The sequence below is a fragment of the Stegostoma tigrinum genome, chromosome 11, assembly GCF_030684315.1.
Source record: "Stegostoma tigrinum isolate sSteTig4 chromosome 11, sSteTig4.hap1, whole genome shotgun sequence".
Lineage (NCBI taxonomy): Eukaryota > Metazoa > Chordata > Chondrichthyes > Orectolobiformes > Stegostomatidae > Stegostoma > Stegostoma tigrinum.
This window is the reverse complement of record NC_081364.1, coordinates 59,546,578-59,559,985: the sequence shown is the minus strand read 5'-3', so window position 1 is coordinate 59,559,985 and position 13,408 is coordinate 59,546,578. Positions and strand designations below refer to the sequence as shown.

At 40.5% G+C, this 13,408-nt stretch overlaps 1 protein-coding gene across 3 annotated transcripts in view; it reads right to left on the bottom strand.

The window, feature by feature from the left end:
* rad18 (RAD18 E3 ubiquitin protein ligase) overlaps window positions 1-13,408 on the bottom strand; it is a 227,520-nt gene that overhangs the window by 131,554 nt on the left and 82,558 nt on the right. For all 3 annotated transcript variants that reach the window (XM_048547656.2, XM_048547657.2, XM_059649652.1), the window contains one exon: window positions 10,859-11,043. In XM_048547656.2, the coding sequence (XP_048403613.1) occupies window positions 10,859-11,043 (185 nt within the window). The remainder of the gene's footprint in view (window positions 1-10,858; window positions 11,044-13,408) is intronic.

Here is a 13,408-nt window from a genome sequence, read left to right as displayed (position 1 = left end):
TCTCAAGGGCAAGGAGGGATGGGCAACAAATGCTGGCCCAGCCAGCAACGCCCACATCCCAGAAGAGAGTAAATTTAATATGTATTGGTGAGCTTTGACACCTAATGTGCAGAAAGAAGCGACAGGGAATTATGAAACAACCATTCCTCCATTACTATTTTAACATTTGGTTCTCGGAATATTGGGCATTCATCTTTAACCTTTCCTTACTACAATCTGAAGTCCCCACCATCCCAGTTCTTAAGAAAACTCATGCACAATGCCTCATAGGGCCAGCGGCTCTGACCTCTATAATTATGAGGGGCTTTGAGGTTGGTCATGGCTCACATCAACTCCAGCCTCCCAGACTGCCTTGATCCTTGGCAATTTGCCTACTGGCGCAACTGGTCGATGGCAGAAGCCATCTTCCTGGCCCTATATTGCCTTGAACATCTGGAAAACATGGATACTTACTTCAGGCTCCTACTATTCACTACAGCTCCGTCATCAACATCATAATTCCAAATGAACACTTCTCAAAACTCTGGGTCTAGGTCTCTGCTCCCCTCTCTTTCACTGGATTCTCAACTTACTGACCAACAGACTGCAGTCAGTAAAGACAGGCAACAACGCCTCCTTGACAACAACCTTGATGTGGAAGGGGTATTGGGCAGGGGGTACACTAGGTCAGAAATCACACAACACCAGGTGATAGTCCAACACGTTCATTTGAAAACACAGACTTTCAAAACCTTACTACTCCTTCAGGCTAGTGAGAGAAATAGCACCAGACACAGAATTTGTAAATAAAAGATCAAAGGATCACACTGCTGATGAGGATGCACTAAACAAACATAAGATGCTGTTAAATCTTTAATCAGTTAGAAGGCTTTAATTGATTAATATGCATATGTAAATCCCCAAATTCTTTTGAAGTCTGTGTCCTAAGAGAACTAAAGGTTTTATCAGTGTAAAGACGAGATGACATTTTAGATCAGACTATGCACGTTCGGCGTGAGGTCTTGTTTAAATTCGGTTTGTGTTCTGGTTTGGGGTCAGACTGGTTTTATTTCTAAAGTAGGAATTATATATTATAAAATGCCCCATTGACTGACTCTATAAATGGTGTTCTTTTTGAACAAAATAGAATGTATCTGCGAATACAAATTCATTCCATAGGTATGTGTGTGCACGCATGTGAGTATGCCAGCACACACTCTGCGTGAGTGCGTACGGTGTGGTGGGTGACCTGTAGTGGACAAGAATCCAAGATCCCAGTTGAGGCCGTCCTCATGGGTAATGAATTTGGCTGTCAGCCTCTGCTCGGTGACTCTGCATTTTTGTTCATCTCGAAATCCGTGTTAGAGGACATTTACCCAAAGATCTGAGGCTGAATATCCTAGACCACTGAAGTGTTGCCCCCCGGGAGGAGCATCCTTGTCTGGTGATTGTTGCGCGGTGTCCATTCATATCATAGCATCTGCGTGGTTTCACCAATATACCACACCTTGGGGCATCCTTGCTTGAAACACACGAGACAGACAACTTTGGCCAAGTCATGTGTGCATCTGCCATTTACGTGATGGGTGGTGTTTCCACGTGTGTTGACAGTGTTCATGTCAAAAATCTTGACTTGCAGAGGTTGCTATGACAGGGTTGTATAGTGTTGCGGTTGATGTCGTCCCGAAGGCTGAGTAGTTTGTTGCGGACAATGGGCTGTTTAAGGTTTGGCGGTTGCTTGAAGGCAAGAAGTGGAGGCGTGGGGAAGATATTAGCGAAGTGCTCGTTGTCATTGTTAATGTGTTGAAAGCTGCGAAGAACATGGCGTAGCTTCTCTGCTCCCAGGAAGTACTGTGCAACAAAGGGTACTCTATCGGGCATATACCATGTCTGTCTTCTGAGGTGGTCATCACGTTTTTTCGCTTTGGCATGTTGGAACTCACAATCAATGAGTTGAACACTATATCCTGTTCCAATGAGGGTGTCCTTCAACACATTCAGGTGTCTGTCTTGATCTTCCTCATCCGAACGGATCCTGTACGTGCGTAGGGCTTGTCTATAGGGGATGGCTGCTTTAATATGTTTATAGAGTGGAAACTAGAGAAATGCAGCATTGTGAGGTTATCCGTAGGCTTGCAGTAGAGTAAGGTATGGAGGTGTCTGTCCCTAATGGAGACGCGTGTGTCCAAAAATGAGACTGATTCCAAACAAGGGTCCATGGTAAGTCTGATGGTGGGATGAAACATGTTGTTGTCATTATCCAGTTGTTTCAGTACTTCCTTGCAGTGGGTCCAAAGGAAGAAAATATTATCAATGTAGCTGGTGTACTGTGTTGGTCGGAGGTTCTGAGCAGCAAACAATTCTTGTTCAAACCTGTGCATGAAAATGTTGGTATAGTAGGGAGTAAACCTGGTCCCCATGACTGTTCGGCATGTCTGGATGAAGAACTGGTTGTCGAAGGTGAAGACGTCTTGATTCCCTTCTCATGACTGTGTTTGTGAAGCCCTTCTTGGCAGCAATGATCCAGGTTCCAGTAGCAGACGGGCAAGACCAAACTAACTGAGGTGGTTAGGGCCAAACCAACTGAATATGCTCACCAAATGAAATATTAGACTGTGCAAAAATATAACTTCAAATATAACATCTGTTGTAGCTTATGAATTAATCACTGGATGAGAGCTTTGCTTGACTGTTAGTACACAGTCTCAAATCAGCATTCTTGAAAATTTGAGAGATGGTATTCAATGCCTCCCTTAATACATGCACCGCATGGATTACAACATCCAATTTCCAAGATCAGAGGCTCAGTGGCCGTGAACGACATTGGGTGCTAATTGTAGTGTCAAGGTAAGGACAAGCAAGTTGATGAATTATACACCTAAAAAGCATGAAGACAGACTGCTGGGACACTGAGCGTCAGTGAGGAAGATGCCAAATATATGCAATGCAGCATTCTGTAAGTAAAGTTAATATCAAGTAGTAAGTTTAATGTCTGGCGTCCTCCATCACCATCTGACGACAGAAAGATTTAGCACAATAAATGAAGATTGGAAACTAAAAACCTATGCAGCTTCGGATAAGATACTCACTGCTGAACAACCCTCCAATGAAGGCACAAATGAAATCAAACGTGGAAAATGAAGCAACGGTTATTTTTGCAAAGTTGGTACATCTGCAGTTTATTCAATCGGTGGTACTGCATCCCCACAGCAAAACTTTACATTACCACTCAATGTCAAAGTGGTAAAAACTTGAGGAAAAAAAACTGTCTTCAAATTACTGAGACAACTTGCTCATTTTTCTTGTCACAGAATAAAAATCCAACAAAAGGACACAAATACAGCTGATGACGAATATACAGGGCTCGAAGAGATTAATGAAAAATGCAATATATGCAAAAGATAAGTATGAGGGTACACTGGCCAGCCTAGTGCAAGTCTGTTACAAGCACCAGACTTTAACGAAGTAGTGTTCATGGATTCAACGGTGTCGGAAAAGGAGAAATAATTTTTAATTTACATCTTTAGACAGGCAAATCAGCTACATCCTCTCTACGGAAATACACTAAGGAAAATTGGTTAATTGTGGAAAAATTAGTCAGGATGCAGTGGTTGAAATCTGACTCTCATTTAGGAATAGGTAGCAGGGTGTGAGGAAAGGAATTTGCCAGTGATGAGTTTAAAGAGGCCTGTGTGAAAAAATGAATACTGTGGTCATGAGCAGCATAGCAAAAAAAGGCTTTCAGCAATGAACACTAAGAAATCAAGCGGAGTTTTATAAAATGTCAGCTGATCAACTGACCTGCCTTGACATAAGCAATCTGTGCAAAGAATTTGTTTCAAATGATAAGAGGGCTATAGTCTTTGTCAACTGATCCATGGGAAGAATCCCAGAATACCTTGTACGCTGCATGATGGTTCCCCAGGCCTAGAAGAGAGTACAATTAGTTGCATTTATTGTGAATACATTGTACATTCAAGGGGGAATGGCATTCACCAAGCGTAGGATTGAGAAAAAATAACCCCATCATCTAAAATAATGGACAAGGTCCTCAGCTCAGGCTGCAACAAATACACACAGAACCAGAATGATTTCAATATGGCATAACAAGGTGTAGAGTTGGGTGAACACAGCAGGCCTAGCAGCATCATAGGAGCAGGAAAGCTGACGTTTTGGGCCTAGACTCTTCCTCAAAAATCCAAACAAAAGCTTCCACAGATGGGCCGTTGTGCACTGAAAGAACCGACAAGAGCCTCAATAGCCAGCTGTACTTTAAAACTGTGTTTCTCCTCAGTGGTCAGGTGAAACTCCCAAGTCCTCAAAGTTTTCAAACTAGTCTTCAATTATTGTCCTCTGTATAGTTGATCATGTCAATTTCCCTGCTTCTCACAGTTGCCTTTATTTCTTGTATTATACTTAGCTTTTTTTTATTTAGTAAACGCAGAAATTCTTTTGCCCTGAAACACCTGCCTACTGTCTTCTTCATTTCGCATTCCCTAAATAAGCCCAGAGTCACAACCATGGATCTGGGGGTGATTCCAACCACATAAAAATCAGAAAATTACTGATCACTAACCAAAACCCTCCATAAGATAGAAGTCTGCAGAAAATTCAGAGAGCTATAACGAGGTTCCTTGGAATTCAAGCAGTTTCTGAAATATAGTTTAAAAGAAAAATTAAGACTGGAACTCATCCTGTTGGAATCCTTCAAAGTATAGGCTTAGACGTGAGGCAGAATAGGTAGGAATTAAATTTGAATTGACAATCATGTATAGGGAGCATTATTTAAATCCTGATAAGTTGTTCTAGTCATGACAGAAAAATGATCTTGCATGTCAAAAGAAACAGAGCAGTTGAGAAGTTTGAGAAGTCCAGTGGTTCCCAGCATCACAGATACCTGCCTTCAGCCAATTTGATTCACTCCACGTGATGTCAAGAAACTGTTGAAGCCACTGGATGCTAAAAGGCTATGGGTCCTGACAACAGTACCTCAAACTTGTGCTCCAGAATTTGCCACTCGCCCAGCCAAGCTCTTCCAGTACAGTTACAACACTGGCTTCAACGTGACATGGTGGAAAATTGCCTGGGTACATCCTGTACACAAAAAAAAGGCAGGACAAATCCAACGTGGCCAAAATACAGCTGCATCAGTCTCCACTCAATCATCAGTAAAGTGACAGAAGGTGTCATCAACGGTGCTATCAAGTAGCACCTGCTCAGTGATGGCCGATTTGGGTTCCACCAGACCCAATCAGCTCCCAACCTCATTACACCTTGACTCATAGCCAAAAGAGTTGAATTTCTGAAGTGAGGCAACAGCAATGTTGACTTTGACATCAAGACCACATTTGACCAAGTGTAGGAACCCTAGCAAAACTGCAATCATTAGGATCAGGAGCAAATTCGCCGCTGGTTGGTGTCATATCTGGAACGCAGGAAGATTATTGTGGTTGTCGGAGGGAAATCATCTGAAATTGGATATATACTCACACAAATCCTGCTACCAGCTTTTATGTATTTGAACTAAGAACTACGATGAAATTTGCTAAAACTGAGGATGCTTCAACAGCAAAGAAAATATTCAAAAATTACATGCAAAGAAACATGTATTTAGATTTCCAGCTTTGAGTTACCCAAATGACGTGAAATTGGTGAATTTTGACGTGGGAAACATTGCTAATCTCCTGTTCAATTGCTCAAGTATGGCTGCGTTGTATTCTTGATAGATAAACATATTAACTCTTAGCCTGGGAAGCTATGAATACAAAAAAGATAGTTTAAAAGTATCTTGGCTACAAAATTCTTGGCTCTAGTAGTAATAAGTGGGGTTTTAAGAGAAGATGCTATATTATGAGATTAGCTTGCTCATGTAGGCAACCTTTTTTTATGGAATAATGCATATTCAACAAAGAATGTAACTGCGAAAAGATTAAGCATTAGCCTTGCTCGTATTAGTCATGCTAGAAAAAGATCTCCAAACTAAAATAGGTAAACACTAGTCAACAATATTGCATTGCTTAACAAAGAAGATGGTTTACACAATCAAAGAGCATGGAAACAGACCCTTCGGTCCAACCACTCCATGCTGACCATAATCCCAAACTAAACTAGTCCCACCTGCCTACTTTTGGCCCACGTCACTCTAAACTCTTCCTATGCATGTATTTATCCAAATGTCTTTTAAACATTGTAATTGTACCCACATCCACCACTTCTTCAGGAAAGTTCATTCCGCGCATGAACCATGGTCTCTGTAAAAAAAAAAGGCCCCTCATGTCTTTTTTAAGTATCTCCCGTTAAAACCATGTCCCCAGTCTTGAAATCCCCCATCCTGCAGGGAAGACAACTACCATGAACCCTGTCTATACTGCGCACTATTTTATAAACTTCTACAAGGTCACCTCTCAAACTCCTACACTCCAGAGAAAAAAATCCCAGCCTGTCCAGCCTTTCTTTTTAACTCAAACCTTCTATATCCAGCAACATCCTGGTAAATATCTTCTGAACCTTCTCCAACTTAATATCATTCCTATAACTGGGTGAACAGAATCGGACACAGTATTACAGAAAAGGCCTCATCAACATTCTGTACAACCCAAACATGACTTCCCAACTGTTTGTCCAAAAAAACAACTGAAGATCCTAGCAGCAGGATCTCACTATTAAAAGGTGATATTCAGTATACGGAAAACCACTTTTTCAATTTTAAAACTTATTCCAGATGTTAAAAAAGGGAATCTGTTAATGGTTAATTTTATTATCAAAGTTAAGGATCAGATAGAACAGCACTGACTAATCACCCCTGAGAACTAAGACAGATTGCTAGGACACACAGTGTTGGTTCAGGGGAGTTATGCAATATTTCATCTTGTAAATAAAATCCAGTATTAAGTAACAAGACTGGTGCCTGGCTTCTTATTTCATAATATGGCCACAGAATGATTAAATACACAGCAGGGTCCAGACCGAAACGTCAGCTTTCCTGCTCCTTTGATGCTGCTTGGCCTGCTGCGTTCATCCAGCTCTACACCTTGTTATCTCAGATTCTCCAGCATCAGCAGTTCCTACTATCTCTCAGGGTCATTTAGAGGTTTGAGTCCAAATCTGTTAAATTAACTAACCTTATTTAAGACAGTAACAGGATTAAAATGATTAACGCCTGTCAAAGAGTGGAGAATTCATCCTGTTTTTGAAGGTATGGAGAGGGGTGATGTTGGTCATGCAGTAGATTTTGTCAGTATGAACTTTACCATGTAACAGAACATGGTAAATAGAAGCATTAAATGAGGTGGTGATAACATGGTACATAACTGATTGAGTCAGGCAAATGAGAGATGTTTTTCAGATTGAACACGAGTCCACTAGAGCCAGTTGCATGTTTGGTACTTACAATGACATAGAATTGAATACAGAAAGTATCAGAAGTTTTCAAAGTTTTGTAGTTGATACAAGATAATAGTAAGCAGCAGAACAGCAGATCACAAGGGGACATAGATAAGCCATTGATTAGTATGAAGTGAAACAAATTAGCAACTGCACTTGTAAATGAAGTGCAGTAATTGGCAGCTTTATGAGAAAACCTGGGATGAAGGATTAAAACTGGACAGCTGTTTTGAAGAGTATATAGGTATGCTGAACTAAATGGCCTCTTTCTGTGCTGTAAGATTCTGTGGTTAATGTTTCTTCAAGATTCTCCTCTTGATTTGCTAGACGGCCTGAAAAAAGTCTCATGTAAATTCAATCTTAATTACAGGATATTTATGAGATTTTGCAAGCATTTAGGGAACACATTTGCAACTCAATCCACTTACAATTGGAGCCACTAGATACTGGTGGCTGAAACAAATTCAATGTTTATTACATGCCTCTTTTGTGCAAACCACGCATGCAGCAACTTACAATTTCAGATTTGTGAATTAGCATTGCCCCCTCTACTTCTGAACAATGGTCACAGACAAGCCTTCCACTTGTCTCCCATAATCTGGATCACATTTCATTCCATTGATCAAAGGAAGTAACACACCTGTATAGAACCTTTCAAGATTATAAATATTAGCCAAATAACTGGGGAGAACTCTATCTTCAAACAGTGCCACAAGATCTTTTACATTCATCTGAGGGGGCAGGCAGGACCTCACTTTAAAATCTCATTAAATAGGACATTAAAAGACTGCTTGATCTAGAGCTGGTTCAGTTCTCACCCTCGATGGAGGCCACAGCAATCCTGAATTTCCACACTAGCCCTGTAAGGGCATCCTGGTTTAAACACAGGGACTTTATGCTGCAGCTGTATAAAGTAGTGAGGCCACACCTGGAGTACAGTGTACAGTTTTGGTCTCCATACTAGAGAAAGAATGCACTAGCACTCGAGGGGTTCACAAGGTTGATTCTGCAGTTGAGAGGGTTGGCTTATGAGGACAGACTGCACAGGCTGGGACTATCCTCATTGGAATTTAGAAGAATGGAGGGGTTATTATGAAGGGAGCGGATAAGATAGAAGCAAGGAGATTGTTTCTATCTGTAAGTAAAACTAGAACTAGGGGGCATAGCCTCAAAATAAGGGGGAGCATATTTAGGCTTGAGTTGAGGAGGAACTGCTTCTCCCAAAGGGTTGTGAATCCATGGAATTCTCTGCTCATTGAAGTTGAGGTTACCCTGTGGAATATTTTTAAGGCAAAGATAGATCGATTTTTGAGCAGTAAAAGAATTAAGGGTTATGGTGAGCAGGCAGGTAAGCATAGCTGAGTCCAGAGAAATATCAACCATTATCTAACTGAAAGGTGGACCAAGCTCGATGGGACAGTTGGCCTACTCCTGCTCCTATTTCTTATGCTCTTATGTTGTCTACCCTTCAAAGTATTTAATTATATAAACCGAATGTCTGCGTGATTGATAGATGTTGAAAATAACATCGACATAAAGGGTCTGTCCACCCAGAGGCATTAACTGCAGAGCAGTTTAATGCTTTCTTGTTTCAATTGTTAATTCCCCTACGGACACACTTTACTTTCCTTTCTATGAGCAAAAACAAGACACAAAGAGCAAGAAAAAAAATTACATGCCATAAGACATGAAATATTTAGATTTCTCACTTGAAGGTCAACAAGATTATGTGCAAAATATTTTGCATTGTTTCTAGAGTTATATTCAACTCTCAGCCACTTGTTTGTAAACGCAGAAACACTAAATGTAAATTAAGTAAACCAGCTGCAAATAAGCAAAATTCCACAGGTAATTGTTTTTCCCTCCTGCATGTAAATTGGCTGGACCCCTATAAACCATGAATGTCTTTTCATATTGCTCATCAGGGAACTACGCAGACTGAAAATGAAGTAATTAAACATCTAACTCACAGTAAGAACAAGAACAAAAAATTTAAGTGAGGCGCATAAAATAACTAAGGATCTCGGTAGAATAGATATAAAGGATCCATCTCCCTTTGCAGAAAGATCAATAATAAGGAGGCACAGACATGAAGAAAATAGCAGAAGGTTTAGAGGGGAGTTGAAGAGAAATATTAGACGATTATGGGAATGTAGAATTTATTTACACTTTTAAAAAAGATATCTGGATATGCCCTAAAGCCCTGTATATAAAGCCCAAGGTATTGAAGGAAGAGCTGTGAGATGGCATTAGGCTCAATACTTCTTATTTAACCGGCACAGACACAATGCCCAAATCCGCCTCATCTGCCATAAATTTCAATCATTCTCCAATTCACAAGGCAGCTGGTGCCATAACTCTCGGTTTATTTGTGAGACACCTGTTCAGAGACAGCAGGATTATCAGTGCACGCAGAAATGCGTCTCCCTAATGCTTAGTGTACAAATGTCAAACAACAGCATTTACGTTGCACTTTTAAAGCATCAGTTTATATTCAATTTAAAGTCAAAATTTAACAGCCACACAGAGTTTAAAGTTAAAATATAAAACCTTCCATTGTTCGGCATTTGTCTCTATTTGTGGAAACTAGCAGAACTTTGCACTCTCATCCAGAATGTGAAGCAACATCTTCTTCCAAGCCCCAAGGGATAAAGCAGCAAGTAAGAAAAATAAATGCAAAATAGGGCTTGAATGACTGAATTGCCATAAAAGAGGCTGAGCATAATATTAGCACATAAAGCAGTGTACCAGGCTTCAAAAGAAATCAGAGTAAGTACAGCTTCGTTCAACATGCCAACGCACACTAAAGCACTTGAAGGTTTCTATGCAACGTAATGATGTCCATTAACTTCTAAGGCACTGGTTTATGTTCCACTTAGGTGCTCACTAGCTTGTGACTGCATCCCCTCTATTTTTGAGTTTAATGGACAGGAAAACCATGATGAGCTAAATGCATTAGTGTAAGTTATTGTGTTTACCCGCTGCTTTGAGCGTCTGACTGGAAGGGCTAAGGAGCTGATACTTCCAAGTGAATCATTAATCACCAAGCTGAAGCATCATGCCGGAATGGATTACAATTTAGGAATTCAAGGTGGGCTAGGCAAGACTGCTTTGCCAAAAGGAAATCAGATCGCGAATGCATTACTCGGAAGCAGGCAGGTATAGACAGGTCCAAACAATAACCGGGGCCAGTATGAATGGAGGAATACACACCGAGGTGGTAAATGGCTGGCAGACTTCTGAAAGTGTTAACTGATCTTTTCTCCAATTATCTTCACAATTCGGGATGTTTTGCAGTTCACATGCATTTTCAGAAGTTGAGCTTAACTTGTTTTTAAATTCTAATGTTCACTTGCATTTGATCAGCTAATCTTTGGTAGGAGGGGAAGTTGTTTCCATATGTCTCAGCTTAAATAAGAAAGCCATTAAAGGATTATCTTACATAGAAAAAGAACATGCACATGCAATGTTGTTTTATGCCTAACAATTTACTCACCTGGTCTAGGGTTTAAGGAGTCACACTGCGAGTTGTATATCTGCACATATGTCTGGTGTCGTTTAACCATCTGTGCTTTATTGCCCTGAGTTGACAGTCCACATTCCTTTAACTTCTTCCGCAAATCTCGCTCAGAAAGCAGATTATACACTAGTTTAGGCAGCAGCTTCCTTTGGTTCACAGAACTTGAATAGAAAACAAACAAGAGAACGCACCTTGTTAATAACTGCTCCCCAGAATGAAGTAGATTTGATCACAGCAAAAACAAAGGAAGGGAATCTGTTCCAGTCTCCCAGGTGCACCTGTTCTGTTGAAATCAATCCCCCATTTTTCCCCAAATCAAGGATGTAGCGCCACTTTGGATGCTCCTCATTCGCATCCAACTCCAATGGTAAATCACCTAAGAAATTAAGTGCATGACACTTCAGGATCTACCCAAGTAAGAATGCAAGCAGAATAAATGTTTCCTGTCAATTGAGGTGCTCATTCCATAAAGTCACCACTGCAATCCACATTCTCACCAGCTAACAACTTCCACATGATCCTTGGAAAAGTCATGGCAAAATACTGCAGCTGCTAGAAACCTGAAAAATACGGAGTGCTGGAGAAACATAGTAGGTCTGGCAGCATCCGTGGAGAGAGAAACTGAGACAGAATCTCTTGAAGAATATCAATCAAAACAATTAACTCCAGTGTGAATCTTGGTCAAGAACTTTACTTCCCATTCACTAGAATGCATCTTTGCATTTACCTCATCAGAAATTTCACAGAATACAGCCGCAAGTTAGATGTCAGCCCTAAGAATCCGGTAGACATAATCCAATGCCATATACATTTGACTTTCAGCCCAAGATGATAAATTCACTAGCCCTCATTTTAAACGATTCTGAAAGGAGCTGTAAAATGAGTTTACTTTTTGATTGTTCTCATGGGTCACATATTCTCTTCAAACATACACCTAGATGGCTCTATTTCCATACCTGTGCTTTTGTATCCTACGTCTAAAACAAAAGTTGGGCATTTTAATGATCACCCAATGTTAATTACCATGACAGAAAGGTCCCAATAGCAGATAATGAGAGTTCCACTATAAAAATAAAATGCACGTGCTGCTAGAAGAGGAAAAGAAAGAGAAAGACAATAAAAAGTACAAATAAACAATGCTCACAACAACACGTGCCCAATATGGTGATATTATATGTTAAGGTAGCCCTATTCTTTAAAAGGCAGAAAGTGAAAAAGGAACAAATTAGAAAATAAGACATTCTGACGCAGGATATAACTGGAGAAATATCCATTTCTTCACAGTCAATGCAAATATGATTTAGATGCTGAAGCTATAAGACTATTGTTCTAAGAAACTGACCAGATGAGGGTGATGAGGATCAGGGCACATTGTAAATGCACCCGCTTTTTATCAAACTGAATATAGTTTTGTTACCTGACCTGGTCTGCAAACACAGCAGTTTAAATTATCTATAAATTCCTAAAGATAAAGTTCAACTAAAATAGATTCTGCAATCATTTGTAAAAATCACAAAGTTGATCTTTGTACTGTCTACCTCTGACAGTTCAAAGTCAATTTTCGCATCAAAAATTTAATTGAATAAACAAGTAGAAATTTAATGCTAAAAATACCAAATGATATGGAATCATTTGAATTAAATGACCAAATGAAAATGGATAAACTACAATGGCTTAGTAAGGCACAAACTCCCTCTCAGTTTGCTTTAAAAAAAGTGGGAGTAGCGATTATCAAGTTTACATGATCTAGTGTAGGGTGGCATGGTGGCTCAGTGGTTAGCTATATTGCCTCACAGCTCCAGGAACTGGAGTTCGATTCCAGCCTTGGGCGACTGTCTGTGCGGAATTTGGACGTTCTCCCCTAATCTGTGTGGGTTTCCTCCAGGTGCTCTGGTTTCCTCTCAACAGTCCAAAAGATGTACATACTGGGTGGATTGGCCATGCTAAATTGCCTGTAGTGTTCAGGGATGTATAGATTAGGTGGGTGAGAGGGGAATGGGTCTGGGTGGAATGCATCATGGGGTTGGTGTGAACTTGTTTCCACACAGTAGGGATTCTATTCTTTATCCTGTAACTTGGTTCATGTCTCCGTGATGCCTCTGTTAATGGTGGTCTTAGATAACCACTTGCAGATTCACAAAAATAGGATCTGTACTAGCAGCAGAGTTCAACTAGCCTAGACCAGGCATTTACCCCTGTGTGACAGAGTGGCAAATAAGGAATAGGTCCCTTTAATTCAGTGGTACTCCCATATACAACACTGCATTTTGGTAAAACAAACGACGGGAAGACTAACACAATTAAAAGTAGGACCTTGGATAGTGTTGTAGAACTGAGGCGCCTAGGGTTTGAGGTACAGAATTCTTTGATGCTTGCATTACATGTAGACAGGGCAGTTAAGGAGGCATTTGGCACGCTTGCCTTCATTGCTCAGACCACTGAGTACAGGAGTCGGGGCATTATGTTGAGGTTGTACAGGACACTGGTGAAGCCTCTTCTGGAGTACTGTGGCCAGTTCTGGTCCCC